This window comes from Salmo trutta, chromosome 14 (assembly GCF_901001165.1).
Source record: "Salmo trutta chromosome 14, fSalTru1.1, whole genome shotgun sequence".
Lineage (NCBI taxonomy): Eukaryota > Metazoa > Chordata > Actinopteri > Salmoniformes > Salmonidae > Salmo > Salmo trutta.
Window position 1 is genome coordinate 26,157,073 of NC_042970.1, and position 18,047 is coordinate 26,175,119.

An 18,047-nucleotide genomic window follows, 5' to 3' on the forward strand; every position below is an offset into this window, starting at 1 on the left:
TCATCTAACCACCATAGATTTAGCGGTGGTAACTTGTGGAATAGACTCTGGCTGGAATGCAGTTTTAACCAATCAGAATCCAAAATTAGACCCACCCCTTGTATAATATTTTTATAAGCTTTGTAGGAGAGGATACCTTACTGATTTATGAATGCCACCATGCTGTTGCCAGGGAAACAAAAATGTATCTTTCTATTAAATTGTAGACGCGTGTGTGTGTGTGTGTGTGTGTGTGTGTGTGTGTGTGTGTGTGTGTGTGTGTGTGTGTGTGTGTGTGTGTGTGTGTGTGCGTGTGTGTGTGTGTGTGTGCGTGTGTGTGTGTGTGTGTGTGTAGGTGTGTGTGTGTACTGGTGTGTACTTGTGTGTGTGCGTACGCATGTGTGTGAGCGTGAATGTGCATCAGTGAGTGTGTATGTCTGGGTAATTGGTCAGATGATGTGGTTCTCCCTGCGTCAAAGGAAACTTTGAAGATCACAAGGTCAGAGACAGTCTGATCCCAGGACAACTGAACCCAAACTCTCCCCCCCCAAGACCAGCCCTCTCCCCGGGCTGCCCCCCCTTCCTGTCTGTCTCTCTCTCTCTCTCCCTCTCTCTCTCTCTCTCTCTCTCGCTCGCTCTCATGGAGACCACACAAGACAGTATACTCTGAATGACCCCTATCTAACCGATGAATACACTGACCATACGATTGGGACTATGTGGCCATGGAGTCTCATACTCTGTCATGGTTTATTCATAATGTTGGATTTGAAACGTTCGGTGCACCTTTTTATCTGATACAGTGCTTTGCAAAAGTATTCATCACCCTTGGCGTTTCTCCTATTTTGTTGCATTACAACCTGTAATTTAAATGGATTTTTATTTGGATTTCATGTAATGGACATACACAAAATAGTCCATATTGGTGAAGTGAAATGAAAACAATTACTTGTTTCAAAAAATTCAAAAAAATATAAAACAGAAAAATGATGCGTGCATATGTATTCACCCCCTTTGCTATGAAGCCCCTAAATAAGATCTGGTGCAAGCAATTACCATCTGAAGTAACATAATTAGTTAAATAAAATTCACCTGTGTGCAATCTAAGTGTCACATGATCTGTCACATGATCTCAGTATATATATATATATATATATATATATATATATATATACAGTTGAAGTCGGAAGTTTACATACACTTAGGTTGGAGTCATTAAAACTCATTTTTCAACCACTCTACAAATTTCTTGTTAACAAACTATAGTTTTGGCAAGTCGGTTAGGACATCTACTGTGTGCATGAAACAAGTAATTTCTCCAACAATTGTTTATAATTCATTGTATCACAATTCCAGTGGGTCAGAAGTTTACATACACTAAGTTGACTGCCTTTAAACAACTTGGAAAATTCCAGAAAATGATGTCATGGATGTAGAAGCTTCTGATAGGCTAATTGACATCATTTGAGTCAATTGGAGGTGTACCTGTGGATGTATTTCAAAGTCTACCTTCAAACTCAGTGCCTCTTTGCTTGACATCATGGGAAAATCAAAAGAAATCAGCCAAGACCTCAGAAAAAGATTGTAGACCTCCACAAGTCTGGTTCATCCTTGGGAGCAATTTCCAAACGCCTGAAGGTACCACGTTCATCTGTACAAACAATAGTATGCAAGTATAAACACCATGGGACCACTCAGCTGTCATACCGCTCAGGAAGGAGACGCGTTCTGTCTCCTAGAGATGAACGCACTTTGTTGCGAAAAGTGCAAATCAATCCCAGAACAACAGCAAAAGACCTTGTGAAGATGCTGGAGGAAACAGGCACAAAAGTATCTATATCAACACTAAAACGAGTCCTATATCGACATAACCTGAAAGGCCGCTCAGCAAGGAAGAAGCCACTGCTCCAAAACTGCCATAAAAAAGCCAGACTACGGTTCGCAACTGCACATGGGGACAAAGATCGTACTTTTTGGAGAAATGTCCTCTGGTCTGATGAAACAAAAATATAACTTTTTGTCCATAACGACCATCGTTATATTTGGAGGAAAAAGGGGGATGCTTGCAACCGTGAAGCATGGGGGTGGCAACATTATGTTGTGGGGGTGCTTTGCTGCAGGAGGGACTGGTGCACTTCACAAAATAGATGGCATCATGAGGATGGATAATTATGTGGATATATTGAAGCAACATCTCAAGACATCAGTCAGGAAGTTAAAGCTTGGTCACAAATGAGTCTTCCAAATGGACAATGACCCCAAGCATACTTCCAAAGTTGTGGCAAAATGGCTTAAGGACAACAAAGTCAAGGTATTGGAGTGGCCATCACAAAGCCCTGACCTCAATCCAATAGAAAATGTGTGGGCAGAACTGAAAAAGTGTGTGTGAGCAAGGAGGCCTACAAACCTGACTCAGTTACACCAGATCTGTCAGGAGGAATGGGCCAAAATTCAACCCAACTTATTGTGGGAAGCTTGTGGAAGGCTACCCGAAACATTTGACCCAAGTTAATCCATTTAAAGGCAATACTACCAAATACTAATTGAGTGTATGTAAACTAATGACCCACTGGGAATGTGATGAAAGAAATAAAAGCTGAAATAAATCATTCTCTCTACTATTATTCTGACATTTCACATTCTTAAAATAAAGTGGTAATCCTAACTGAGCTAAAACAGGGAATTTTTACTGGGATTAAATGTCAGGAATTATGAAAAATGTGTTTAAATGTATTTGACTAAGGTGTATGTAAACTTCCGACTTCAACTGTAAATATATATATACCTGTTCTGAAAGGCCCCTGAGTCTGCAACATCACTAAGCAAGGGGTACCACCAAGCAAGCGGCATACCCCATTCAAAAGCACTTAAATATTTTGTCTTGCCCATTCACCCTCTGAATGGCACATGTACACAATCCATGTCTCAAATCATCTACATAGATTGAAGTGGATTTAACAGGTGCCATCAATAAGGGATCATAGCTTTCACCTGGATTCACCCGGTCAGTCTATGTCATCAAAATCAAATCAAATGTATTTATATAGCCCTTCTTACATCAGCTGATATATCAAAGTGCTGTACAGAAACCCAGCCTAAAACCCCAAACAGCAAGCAATGCAGGTGTAGAAGCACGGTGGCTAGGAAAAACTCCCTAGAAAGGCCAAAACCTAGGAAGAAACCTAGAGAGGAACCAGGCTATGAGGGGTGGCCAGTCCTCTTCTGACTGTGCCGGGTGGAGATTATAACAGAACATGGCCAAGATGTTCAAATGTTCATAAATGACCAGCATGGTCAAATAATAGTAATCACAGTGAACAGGTCAGGGTTCCATAGCCGCAGGCAGAATAGTTGAAACTGGAGCAGCAGCACGGCCAGGTGGACTGGGGACAATAAGGAGTCATCATGCCAGGTAGTCCTGAGGCATGGTCCTAGGGCTCAGGTCCTCCAAGAGAGAGAAAGAGAGAATTAGAGAGAGCATACTTAAATTCACACAGAACACCGGATAAGACAGGAGAAATACTCCAGATATAACAGACTGACCCTAGCCCCCCGACACATAAACTACTGCAGCATAAATACTGGAGGCTGAGACAGGAGGGGTTAGGAGACACTGTTGCCCCATCCGATGATACCCCCGGACAGCACCAAACAGGCAGGATATAACCCCACCCACTTTGCCAAAGCACAGCCCCCACACCACTAGAGGGATAGCTTCAACCACCAACTTACCATCCTGAGACAAGGCCGAGTATAGCCCACAAAGATCTCCGCCACGGCACAACCCAAGGGGGGGCCAACCCAGACAGGAAGACCACATCAGTGACTCAACCCACTCAAGTGACGCACCCCTCCTAGGGACAGCATGGAAGAGCACCAGTAAGCCAGTGACTCAGCCCCTGTAATAGGGGAAAGAGCAGTCGTGGAAAGAGCAGGTGTTTTGTACACTCAGGGTATATGGTCTCATCTCACACTGAGATAGACCCATCCTCCAGGATATGGCCGCCTGTCACCCATCTCAAACACTGAGGCTGCCCCCCCCCCATCCCCCCCACACTTACATACAGCACATTAAAGGGTTTCCTAACATGTATAAGATTAACTAACTCAAAGGCACGTTTGGCGTTAAATGCAAACGTGATGCTGATAGGCCTATGCTGGTCTTGATTGGTATGTGGAGAGCAGAGGGGTCTACAGCTCACAGAGAAAGAGGGAAAATATCAATTGACCTCTATTAACAGGCATGGGCTGCATCTGACATAGATTGTCTCCTTTTCCAGGCAGGCCTAATTGTTGTTGGCACGGCCTCCTCTTCTCAGTGCTCCAGCTAGGATTTTTTATTAATACCTTGTATGACATGAAATTCATCCCAAGACCAATCACACATTGGGTCATTCCTATTTACTTAAAAAAAATGTTTGTTGTACTGTAAAGGTCCATTTATAGATACAATTAATGCATATCCCCTTTGATATTTGGGTATTCATAGGTCTCAATCATCTTTTGTCCACTACATAACTGCATGGACTATGTCAATATCATCCTCCACATAACCTCACATAGGTAATAGAGATGATGATAGATTTGTATGAGCTGGAGTTAGCTGTTAATCAATAGATGAGATCTTACTAGGTAACACAGCTGAAGGCTAAGGTAGAGGGCTCAAATTTGCTTCATGGGCCACTGAAACACCTACAGAAAGTATGATATTTCCACCTTACTGCCAAATCATAATGTCAGCCAGAGAGAGAGAGAATATTCCCTGTATCTCCCGTCTTGAGATATTCCACATTATTTGGGATGGTGAAAATTATCCTTGGGCTTACATTCTTCATGGGATGTTTGATATCTGCAGCACTGAGCATCATGTCCCCCAACATACTGTGTAGATCGTTTGTAGATTGGAGGCAAGCCTATTCCAGCTGCCATGTTTCTCTGTTGTAGCTATACACTCATGCACTTTCCAGCATGGTGTTTGCAGCTGGGACCTATTTACATAAACACAAGGTCAAACAATGATAAACCTTTGTATCTGTGTAGCCTACAGTACTATGGTTGCTATAGACCACCCTCTGCCCCCAGCTGTGCCCTGGACACCATTGGTGAATTGATTGCCCCCCATCTATCTTCAGAGCTTGTGCTGTTAGGTGACCTAAACTGGGACATGCTTAACACCCCGGCCATCCTACAATCTAAGCTTGATGCCCTCAATCTCACACAAATTATCAATGAACCTACCAGGTACAACCCCAAATCCATAAACACGGGCACCCTCAAAGATATCATCCTAAGCAACTTGCCCTCCAAATACACCTCTGCTGTCTTCAACCAAGATCTCAGCGATCACTGCCTCATTGCCTGCATCCGTAATGGGTCTGCGGTCAAACGACCACCCCTCATCACTGTCAAACGCTCCCTAAAACACTTCAGCGAGCAGGCCTTTCTAATCGACCTGGCCCGGGTATCCTGGAAGGATATTGACCTCATCCCGTCAGTAGAGGATGCCTGGTTATTCTTTAAAAGTGCCTTCCACACCATCTTAAATAAGCATGCCCCATTCAAAAAATGTAGAACCAGGAACAGATATAGCCCTTGGTTCACTCCAGCCCTTGGTTCACTACAGACCTGACTGCCCTTGACCAGCACAAAAACATCCTGTGGCGTACTGCATTAGCATCAAATAGCCCCCGTGATATGCAACTTTTCAGGGAAGATAAGAACCAATATACACAAGCAGTTAGGAAAGCTAAGGCTAGCTTTTTCAAACAGAAATTTGCATCCTGTAGCACAAACTCAAAAAAGTTCTGGGACACTGTAAAGTCCATGGAGAATAAGAGCACCTCCTCCCAGGTGCCCACTGCACTGAGGCTAGGAAACACTGTCACCACCGATACATCCACGATAATTGAGAATTTCAAGAAGCATTTTTCTACGGCTGGCCATGCTTTCCCCTGGCTACCCCTACCCCGGTCAACTGCCCTGCACCCCCCACAGCAACTCGCTCAAGCCTTCCCCATTTCTCCTTCACCCAAATCCAGATAGCTGATGTTCTGAAAGAGCTGCAAAATCTGGACCCCTACAAATCAGCCGAGCTTGACAATCTGGACCCTCTCTTTCTAAAATTATCTGCCAAAATTGTTGCAACCCCTATTACTAGCCTGTTCAACCTCTCTTTCGTATCGTCTGAGATCCCCAAAGATTGGAAAGCTGCCGCGGTCATCCCCTTCTTCAAAGGGGGAGACACTCTAGACCCAAACTGCTACAGACCTATATCTATCCTACCCTGCCTTTCTAAGGTCTTCGAAAGCAAAGTTAACAAACAGATCACCTACCATTTCGAATCCCACCGTATCTTCTCCGCTATGCAATCTGGCTTCTGAGGTGGTCATGGGTGCACCTCAGCCACGCTCAAGGTCCTAAACGATATCATAAGCGCCATCGATAAGAGATAATAATGTGCAGCCGTATTCATCGACCTGGCCAAGGCTTTCGACTCTGTCAATCACCACATTCTTATCGGCACACTCAACAGCCTTGGTTTCTCAAATGACTGCCTCGCCTTTTATATACTTCTCTGATAGAGTTCAGTGTGTCAAATCGGAGGGCCTGTTGTTCGGACCTCTGGCAGTCTCTATGGGGGTGCCACAGGGTTCAATTCTTGGGCCGACTCTCTTCTCTGTATACATTAATAATGTCGCTCCTGCTGCTGGTGATTCTCTGATCCACCTCTACGCAGACAACACCATTCTGTATACCTCTGGCCCTTCTTTGGACACTGTGCTAACTAACCTCCAGACGAGCTTCAATGCCATACAACTCTCCTTCCATGGCCTCCAACTGCTCTTAAATGCAAGTAAAACTATATGCATGCTCTTCAACCGATCGCTGCCCACACCTGCCCGCCCGTCCAGCATCACTACTCTGGACGGTTCTGACCTAGAATATGTGGACAACTACAAACACCTAGGTGTCTGGTTAGACTGTAAACTCTCCTTCCAGACCCACATTAAGCATCTCCAATCCAAAATTAAATCTAGAATCGGCTTCCTATTTCGCAACACAGCATCCTTCACTCATGCTGCCAAACATACCCTCGTAAAACTGACCATCCTACCAATCCTCGACTTCGGTGATGTCATTTACAAAATAGCCTCCAACACTCTACTCAACAAATTGGATGCAGTCTATCACAGTGCCATCCATTTTGTCACCAAAGCCGCATATACTACCCACCACTGCGACCTGTATGCTCTCGTTGGCTGGCCCTCGCTTCATACTTGTTGCCAAACCCACTGGCTCCAGGTCATCTACAAGTCTTTGCTAGGTAAAGCCCCACCTTATCTCAGTTCACTGGTCACCATAGCAGCACCCACCTGCAGCACGCGCTCCAGCAGGTATATTTCACTGGTCACCCCCAAAGCCAATTCCTCCTTTAGCCAACTCTCCTTACAGTTCTCTGCTGCCAATGACTGGAACGAACTGCAAAAATCGCTGAAGCTGGAGACTCTTATCTCCCTCACTAACTTCAAGCACCAGCTGTCAGAGCAGCTCACATATCATTGTACCTGTACATAGCCCGTCTGTAAATAGCCCATCCAACTACCTCATCCCCATACTGTATTTATTTATTTATTTTGCTCCTTTGCACCCCAGTATCTCTACTTGCGTTATGGGCTTTACATGCGTGGTTCCCTTGCAAACTCTGAATACATTTAATTTAACCGCTGAAAACCCTTCCGCTTGCTGGCCAACAGATTTTCTCAAGGAGTTTTCATTCAATAGGAGTTTCTTTACATTTATCGTAAGCCATCCCTTTAAACAGGGTGTACCTTTAATTCGAATTTTGTCAACAGTCTCACTAGAATATATCGAGAGAACGGCTTCAGAATATTAGGGATCAATGAAAGAAAGCCATCGTTTAGGTTTAGGAAAGTATTTATAAATAATAAAAAACAAGTTTGGATAGCCTTTATGCACGAAAGAAAGAAAACGGTAGTTTGATTAATTCTTAAAATTGTCACATAGTGCACATATAATTATAATCGGGAGAATAGTGTACAATAGTAGACTATACCCTCATCTATTGCCTGCACTAACCATGGAACTGTAATGACAGGGCTAAGTATTGCAGCAAGAGTCAGGTTCAGATTGTTACAGCTTGGTCTGCTCTCTGCTCCATAACGATTTAATTAGCCTACATATCATTTTTTTATATTATCAACTGTTACTAATGATGCTCAGCAACAACCACTAATGATCCTCAGCAACAACCACACGGATGTAACGCCGTTTACAGAGGAAGCAAATGAAGGTGAACAAAACAGTGAGTGATAATGTCGGCTATACCAACTAAATTGGCAGTTGAATATTTTTCTTTATTAGGCCTACTGACGGTCGATAATGATAGTTGCTAATATTTAATATGATACAAATAGGAAACAGAGGAACTTGGTGTAGCCTATAATGAAGACTTTTGAGAGTGCCCATCCCTCTAAGTTAAAAAGCCATACAATTTAAAATCTGCATAAAGGCACAGTATTTCATCAACTTTACTGTTGGAAAGTTGATATGTTGATATGCTCTTGTTTGCTGCCATATGACTGGTTTCACATTTGTCTCCAGCGATTATAAGGTAAAATAGATCTAAAACAAGTGTCATTTATATTTACAATTCCCTTATCCAAACAGATTACTCATTTACCTAGATCTTATCAATAGCTCTTAACAAGTTGTAAATTACATTGCATGGAAAATAGTATTATTTCTATCGGAACAAATTAACTAGATGCGTTTTCCACTTGGAATTGGTAGGTTCACTAGAGCTTATTCATGGTTTCCGTGTAAAGGTGGTGGAATTGTTAGGGAATTAAGTCAAGGTCAGAATACGGCCCTTGCAGCGAAGCACATACACACATACACACACACGTGTGCACACAAACGTATGCACACACACACAGACACTCTCACACACGCACGCACGCACGTACACGCGCGCACACACACACACACACACACACACACACGAATATACATAATCCTATTCTCCGCTGTTTAGAGTCCTGTAGCTGTGCGCTCCCATTGTTTTTGTTATTGTTATTGCTCCTGTGGTGTGTTCATTAGCTCGTGCCCCTGGTGATCATGCCATTTCTGTGCACCCCCTGTCATGCCCTGAGAGATGCTCCCCACTGGCCCGCTGCCTACAGCCACATTAATGACTGCTGTATATTTTTTACCTGATTCATGGAAAAATTATGTACCACAATATAATGTTGAACATGGAAGTTGGATCATATTTCAATGAAACCTTCACAGATGATGCTGATGTAAATCTGTTTGAGTTGTATAGTGACCTATACTGTATGAAGGTGTGACAGCAACCAGAGATTCATTTCAAAATAGGGTGCATTGTGTGTGTGTGTGTGTTACCGACATCGCGTTGCTTGCTTAGCGAGTACCACTTCCCCCTGATTTGACTCATACCTGGCTGGAACTCGGGACATCTGCCTTGCTAATACACGTTACTGCCCTCCTTGACAACGTTCCAACGGTTTGAGCCACCCAAAAAAGGTTTCATCCGCGACATTTCAAGCTAGCTGTGGAGTGAGCTTACGCTACGTTCTGAACTCTGTTACATGTGCGTGTGTGTGTCAGTGTGCGTATACATGCATGCATGCTTCTCTCTGCAGTCTACAGTGTTCTATAATTTCCTCATCTGCAGAAAATGTACTACCATGATGACTCATATTATTGTTTCTCTGAACAAGATTGGATGTGTTCAAATACATTATACTTTCTAATGTGCACTTGTTATCACATGCAGTTACATGAGGTTGAAATTCAAATGAAACCCACATTTTGACTCTCAGCCCAACAGACAGCTCTGACCAACCATGTCAGCTAAATTTGACATTCTCCTTTTGATATCCAATGATTAAGAGGAATAAGAGGAATTATTATAATTTGCCAGGAAAAAAAACAAAACTGTAAAGGGTCTCTTTGATAACAGACCGTACTATGCCTACCTCTCTTAGATATATGTGTTAGATCCTTGACATATGCTTAGGGTTTGTTATCAAAGAGAGTCAGTCACAGGAATCACAGAGGTATGACACCTGGAAGGGGAGGAGAATACCTCTAGACATCTCTAGCCTCATTTACTGTATATCATTCACATTAAATGGGTTGCATTAATTAACAACACGTTTCCCTCCTGATAGCAATTACAGCAAAGGCATGTCATCAAGGCCACCGTTATGCAAATCCTGTAATTCCCAGAGGCCCGGAAGCCATCACCATGCTTGGGTGAATCTAGTAAAGAACCATCCATTCCTTGGGCGGGCGGGCGGGCGGGCGGGCGGTCTGTCTGTCTGTCTGTCTGTCTGTCTGTCTGTCTGTCTGTCTGTCTGTCTGTCTGTCTGTCTGTCTGTGTCTCTCTCTCTCCCCCCCCTCCAAATGGCTTACTGATGTCAGAACACATGTTATTTGGTTTTATAATGTAAGACAGGCAACAGTGCTTTGCAGGGAATTCATTAAAATGAGTTTTTATTCAACCAAATCCATATGCCTTTATCATTCTAACTAGCGTTTTCCTTCTTTTTTATTTTTTTGTTGTTTCTTCCATTGGGTCTGTGGACATCATACATCAGCTTTTACAATCTAAAACAGTTTGAAATTCTGAAAGATGTCAGGGAGTGACACAATCTCAGCAGCAACAATGACATAAATCTTGAGAGAGAAAAAGAGAGAAAGCCCCACCGTGCATAGAACAACAAGGCTACTGGAGCAGGACAGCAGCCACAAGCAGGACAGCAGCCACAAGCAGGACAGCAGCCACAAGCAGGACAGCAGCCACAAGCAGGACAGCAGCCACAAGCAGGACAGCAGCAGCAAGCAGGACAGCAGCCACAAGCAGGACAGCAGCCACAAGCAGGACAGCAGCCACAAGCAGGACAGCAGCCACAAGCAGGACAGCAGCCACAAGCAGGACAGCAGCAGCAAGCAGGACAGCAGCCACAAGCAGGACAGCAGCCACAAGCAGGACAGCAGCCACAAGCAGGACAGCAGCAGCAAGCAGGACAGCAGCCACAAGCAGGGCAGCAACCACAAGCAGGGCAGCAGCAGCAAGCAGAACAGCAGCCACAAGCAGGGCAGTAGCAGCAAGCAGGACAGCAGCAGCAAGCAGGACAGCAGCAGCAAGCAGGACAGCAGCCACAAGCAGGGCAGCAGCAGCAAGCAGGACAGCAGCAGCAAGCAGGGCAGCAGCAGCAAGCAGGACAGCAGCAGGGCAGCAGTGGGTGGATGCTGAGGAGCTGAAGCAAACATAAAGGGGTGAGGAGGACATGGGGGAGGAGAGAGCTCTACAGGGAACATAATAGAGGACCTTATTCTGTGTTGAAAGCACAGCAGGGGATATTCTCGAATCATGTCCCCAGTGCTGGGATTTGAGTCCTGGGTTCAAAAGGGTAACCACAGACAAAAGGTGGAAAGGTGGCACTGAATTAATGTGACCATGATTCCCATTCAAGTGAAAATTGTCAAAAACATAGATAGATGTAAGGCCAGACACCATGGTATTAGAAACCAGGGTTAATCCCCTGAGACAGGTGGCATTCTCTCCCAAGATTATTTCTAACCCAGAGATCTCCTGTACAGCACTGTGATGCAAGATGGGGAAAGTATCAAGTATTTTTGATAGCAAGGTTGCTGAGACATAAAGAATTCAATTTGCCTGTTGTTTATGAAGCATCCATTTCCCCTTGACAGTTGTGTCTCATACAAGTCACTGAATAAAACTCTACTTGCGTTACCCTGAAGGCTGTGTGAATGTCTTAATTAGATGGAGCTCTGGCTAGGACCATCCAGAATGTCAATGAGCAGTATACCACATCCCCATTATCATTCCAAACATTGAGATGGTATATATAGTGGTATTGTGTTGCAGACCAGCAAGTGAGAAGCACATTTGACATTTAAGAGGAGGTTAAGAGAGAGAAAAAAGCTACACAGGGAACAAGTGGTCCCTGAAGCATATTATTTTCCCTTCAATATTTTAAGGTCAGAACAATTTAGAGCCCTCTTTTCACACCCAGGCCAGGAAAGATAGAAATGTAAGATTGGTCACTCGTGGTTTATGTGTGTGTGTGTGTGTGTGTGTGTGTGTGTGTGTGTGTGTGCTGAATGCTTAGAGTGTACATGTGTGTATGAGTGTTTGCGGGTGCATGCTTGCTAATTTTGTGTGTGCTAATTATTTCATAGCACTGTATTAGCATCATATTGTAATGAATTGTACTAATTAGCATGAGATCACAAAAGTGATCTAAACGTGCTCTAAATAGTATCTGTAATTCTGTCAATGGTACGTTAAAGTAATATCCCTATTAGGAAGGCAAATTACTAACAGCTGCTGGCCCACTTTCATGTTTGCTAACAGCCTACTCTTCATTTCAATGAATGGGTCTGGATGTTTGGAGATATTATGATATCTCTATCATGTAGCAGCAGTCCATATACAAATATCTGCACAGAATACAGAAATGCTTGGCTGAAGGTTTAGTAAGGTGTTTATTTATTTTATTTTATTTTAAACCTTTATTTAAATAGACAAGTCAGTTAAGAACAAATTCTTATTTACAATGACGGCCTACCCCGGCCAAACCCTAACCCGGGCGACGCAGGGCCAATTGGGCGTCACCCTATGGGACTCCCAATCACAGCCGGTTGTGATACAGCCTGGAATCGAACCAAGGTCTGTAGTGACATCGCTAGCACTGAGATGCAGTCTCTTAAACAGCTGCGCCACTCAGGAGGTGGAGAGAGAGATCAAGCTGGTCACAGTCATAACACCATGCTGTGTGGGTCTGCTGCAGGGAGGAATGCATCCATAATTCACCAGGCCTGCCACAGAGAGGAGGTTTTCTGTCCCACAGGAGCCATATTGAGCTTGTAGTACAGGACAGCTCACCCAGCTTGCATATGCATTGCTGCTCCTCTCTCTCTCTCTCTCTCTCTCTCTCTCTCTCTCTCTCTCTCTCTCTCTCTCTCTCTCTCTCTCTATCTCTCTCTGTGTGTGACAGACCCAAAGTGACCTGTCTTGGGGATATTATTCCTGAACACAGCACCCCACAACCACCAGGACAGGACAGGACAGGACCTAACTCAGTCACCATGACAACCAGGATTCACTCTGAGCCTCAGCTCAGTCATAATGTAGAAGGACATTCAGCATAGTGCACAGCACACCTATGGGCCAGGGGTTTTCCGGATGTTGCAGGGCAACGCACACAAGTCAGTTAAGAACAAATTCTTATTTACAATGATGGCCTACCCCGGCCAAACCCTAACCCGGGCAACGCAGGGGTTAGGATTTGCTGATGTAGTTATACAATTATCACTGCTCACATTTTCAGAGGGCTCAACACACACAGTGCCAACTAATCAAAATATGCCAGCTAGCTGAAGAAAAAGAGCAGAAGCCCAGCTAAATGTGTGGTGCATGGTGCATCTCACACTGCTCCATTAATAAGAATGCTTACATAGATAAATAATCCGAGTTTTCCCAGTAATTGCACATTTCCTGTCAATGAGCTATGTAAACATTGGAGTGACTAACCACTGCGGATTGGTTTTGTACTTCTTTGGTTTGGAACTCCTGCTGGGCTGCTCCCACCTGGTTGTGGATACAGGTTAGAAAGGCCTCAGGAGGTAGGAGGAATGGAGCTGCATGGTGATGGTGAAGTGATGGTGTAGGATGCTGGAAAAGGCTGATATGATCACAGTAGGTGGGAGAGGTAGGGATGTTACATTTCAATGAGTGCATCTATGCAGCTATGCTCTTGCTAGGTAGTTTCTCTATTGTCTGACCTGCTGTCCAGTGGGGTCAATAGAACGCCTTCTGCCATGTGATGAATGATCAGAAAGAAAATATCAGCTTTGTTTGATGAATCCTTACAGACATGCCAAATGTGTATTTCATGCATAGTGTAGCAGTTCAAGTGCACTAATGATGAACACACCCATGTCACTACTGGCTACCAGGTCGTCCGTGCATTTTGAGCTGAACCAAGATAATGTTTAATTAATATTGTGAGATATTGGTGGCAGGTAGCCTAGCAGTTAAGAGCTTTGGGCCAGTAACTGAAAGGTTTGTGGTTCAATTCCCAAAAATTTGACAATCTGCCCTTGAGCAAGGCACTTAACCCACTTAACCCTAATGCACTGGATAAGAGTGTCTTCTAAATTACTAAAATGTAAATGTAAAATGTTGTACAGGACTAGGTAGAGGACGATGTCCACAAAGAATTCTCTCCCACAAATACAAACATACTGTATATACAGCACAGTCACCTACCAACCAAACCATTTACCAAATTTCACCTGTTCTTGACTGAGGACAAATACCCCTTGTACCTCAACCCTTAGAAAGTACAATTACACACCCCCACTCTCTCTTCATGGGCCTGCCTGCAATCATGGGGTGCACCAGTCAGTGAGGCTCTTTGCCCAGGGGCGCCCACCACTAATGTGCTAGCTGATTACACAAGGTCCCCGATTAAACTAGGAACGTATTGATCCCCCGCTCAATGGAACATGCAGCCAGCCTATCCTCTCCCAGTTCTTTCCTGCCCAGAGGATTTGAAATGCACTCCTCCAGCCCTAGAGAGGACAGAGGACATCTTAGAAAAAACAACCGTAATCTACAGCCATGGACAGTTACACACAGCAAACTCTCCTTGAGTGCAGCACTGTAGTGTGTGACTTAATTGGGGGGGGGGGAGTGGAGGGAGTTGATGTAAATTATAAAGTACAATTAGCTCATTCCTATAATATAATTCAGCATTCTTTCCTAAGGTCTTCCCAGGCAACAAAAAAAAACGATCACAAAATTTTAGTAGACACGCTGGCTGGATCTTTCTCACTCCTATGTGATTTCTCAACCTGTTCATAGAAGTGAACATGTCAATAATATCAAGAGTCTGTTGTAAACATCAATTATATTGATGTTGATGATGATTACAGAAGAATGCTTTGGCCCAGGCATCATGCTGTTTAATATTAATCCTTCACTGATAACATACTGCACAGTTGCATCACCACAGTTATACCTAAGGGAAACGTAACTACAAAGAAAGCCATGATCTGTTTCACCTGTCTTTGTGTTTGTCTTCACCCACCTCCAGGTGTCGCCCATCTTCCCCATTATCCCCTGTGTATTTATACCTGTGTTATCTGTTTGTCTGTTGCCAGTTCGTTTTGTTCGTAAAACCTACCAGTGTTTGTTTCCCTGCTCCTGCCTGGTTTCCTGCTCCTGTTTTCTAGTCCTACCTGGTTTTGACTGTTCTGCCTGCCCTGACCCTGAGACTACCGGCCGTTTTGTACCTTACCCCACCGTTCTGAATTATTGACCCCTGCCTGCCTGCCCTGACCCTGAGACTGCCTGCCGTTCTGGACCCATTACACCCTTTCTGGATTACTGACCCCTGCCTGCCTTGACCTGTCGTTTGCCTGCCCCTGTGGTTGTAATAGACTCTTGTTACTTCTACACTGTCTGCATCTGGGTCTTACCTCAAATGTGATACTGTGGAAGTTATCAGCATCAAGTCAGCAAAAAAATTTTTCCCAGAACCAACCACAAAAGCAGGCATGATTGAACGCCTCCTCACAACCCTCTCTGAAATGTAAGCACAGCCTGACTCATAGACAACATCGGTTGGAAGGGAACCTATTAATACTGTACCATGTTCCTGATGGGACATAATGTTCTGCGATAGTTCAGCAGGAGCGTACTAGCTACTGCTGCCTGGGACTTGGAAAGAGAGCGTGACTCATGCTCAGATCATTGTGTTGGAGGCAAAGGCTATTATTCCAGATAATCAGATAGGACTCATGAACATCAGAGTGGTGAATTAGGTCAGTGTTAAGTTAATTACCCCAGTATGGAGTTGGAGGTAGGGAGTGGAAAGACATTATTATCATCAGCCCCTTCGAATGTGGGGATGAAATACTGAATACTTTACATCAAGTAGCCACCCTTTGCCTTGACAGCTTTGCAGACTTGGCATTCTCTCAAGAGTGTGTGTAATAAAGTAGGCGAGATGCCCTCTCCTAATCAAGACTTAAATGACTTGTTTTAGAGGCCAGTGCACAAAGAATGCCTCACCTTAAACTATATATACAAAGTATTTGGACACCCTTTCAAATGAGAGTATTTGGCTATTTCAGCCACACCCGTTGCTGACAGGTGTATAAAATCGAGCACACAGCCATGCAATCTCCATAGACAAACATTGGTCGTTGAATGGCCTTACTGAAGAGCTCAGTGACCTTCAACGTGGCACCGTCACAGGATGCCACCTTTCCAACAAGTGAGTTCGTCAAATTTCTGCCCTGCTAGAGCTGCCCCGGTCAACTTTAAGTGCTTTTATTGTGAAGTGGAAATGTCTAGAAGCAACAACGGCTCAGCCGCAAAGTGGTAGGCCACACAAGCTCACAGAACAGGACCGCTGAGTACAGAAGCGTGTAGCGCATAAAATCGTCTGTCCTCGGTTTCAACATTCAGTACAGTTCCAAACTGCCTCCGGAAGCAACGTCAGCACAATAACTGTTCATCGGGAATCTGGGTTTGGCGGATGCGAGGTGTATGCTACTTGCCCTAATGCATAGTGCCAACTGTAAAGTTTGGTGGAGGAGGAATAATGGTCTGGGGCAGTTTTCATGGTTCAGGCTAGATTCCAGTGAAGGGAAATCTTAACACTACAGCATACAATGACATTCTAGATGATTCTGTGCTTCCAACTTTGTGGCAACAGTTTGGGGAAGGCCCTTTACTGTTTCAGTATGACAATGCCCCTGTACAGAAAGCGAGGTCCATACAGAAATGGTTTGTCGAGATCGATGTGGAAGAACTTGACTGGCCAGCACAGAGCCCTGACCCCAACCCCATTGAACACCTTTGGGATGAATTGGAATGCCGACTGCGATCCAGACCTAATCGCCCAACATCAGTGCCCGACCTCACTAATGCTTATGTGGCTGAATAGAAGCAAGTCCTCGCAGCAATGTTCCAATATCTAGTGGAAAGCCTTCCCAGAAGAGTGGAGGATGTTATAGCAGCAAAGTGGGGACTAACTCCATATTAATGCACGTGATTTTGGAATGAGATGTTTGACGAGCAGGTGTCCACATACTTTTAGTAATGTAGTGTACCTCTTGTTTCATAAGCAATGGTTCTAAGTGGGATGACAATGCAGCTAATTCCTTGGCAGATGATGGTGACATTTCTCTGCGTATTTCTCCACTGTAGCCAGGCAGGACATGAATAATGAGTCTACATCAATCAGGCAGCCTTAATCCACTTCTCCTGACAGACTGGCAGACTGTGTGTTCTGTCTCTACCCATGAAATGCACGTCAATAGCATGGTACAGTAGTACTAGACATTGGGGTACTGTACATCACAATGCCAGTCAGACTCTCCAATAGTGGCTGAATGCAGTAGCAGAAAAAGAGTCCAGTAAATGTGTTCATTTCTACATTAAGATGTTAACAAACCATCTGAAATCTCAATCAGGCTTACAGCCACTCACATTCTTATAGTGCTTCCAGCCATATCAGATCACTATATGAGCCTTTAAAGCAATTTATGGAACACTATTGAGTGCTCTTTCTCCTTTAGAGCCTCAGTAACATTGGTACCAATACATATTGGTACCAGTATTAATAATACACTGCTCCAAAAAATAAAGGGAACACTTAAACAACACAATGTAACTCCAAGTCAATCACACTTCTGTGAAATCAAACTGTCCACTTAGGAAGCAACACTTATTGACAATAAATTTCAAATGCTGTTGTGCAAATGGAATAGACAACAGGTGGAAATTATAGGCAATTAGCAAGACACCCCCAATAAAGGAGTGGTTCTGCAGGTGGGGACCACAGACCACTTCTCAGTTCCTGTGCTTCCTGGCTGATGTTTTGGTCACTTTTGAATGCTGGCGGTGCTTTCACTCTAGTGGTAGCATGAGACGGAGTCTACAACCCACACAAGTGGCTCAGGTAGTGCAGCTCATC

The 18,047-nt window shown here is 44.2% G+C and overlaps 1 protein-coding gene across 1 annotated transcript; it reads left to right on the forward strand.

Annotated features, from left to right (window-relative positions):
- The first annotated feature begins 8,232 nt into the window (after positions 1–8,232).
- LOC115207198 (repetin-like) lies at positions 8,233–11,284 on the forward strand. The gene is made up of 2 exons (XM_029774173.1): positions 8,233–8,290; positions 10,713–11,284. Exons 1-2 carry the CDS (start codon positions 8,233–8,235, stop codon positions 11,282–11,284), a joined length of 630 nt encoding a protein of 209 aa, XP_029630033.1.
- Positions 11,285–18,047: the final 6,763 nt, after the last annotated feature.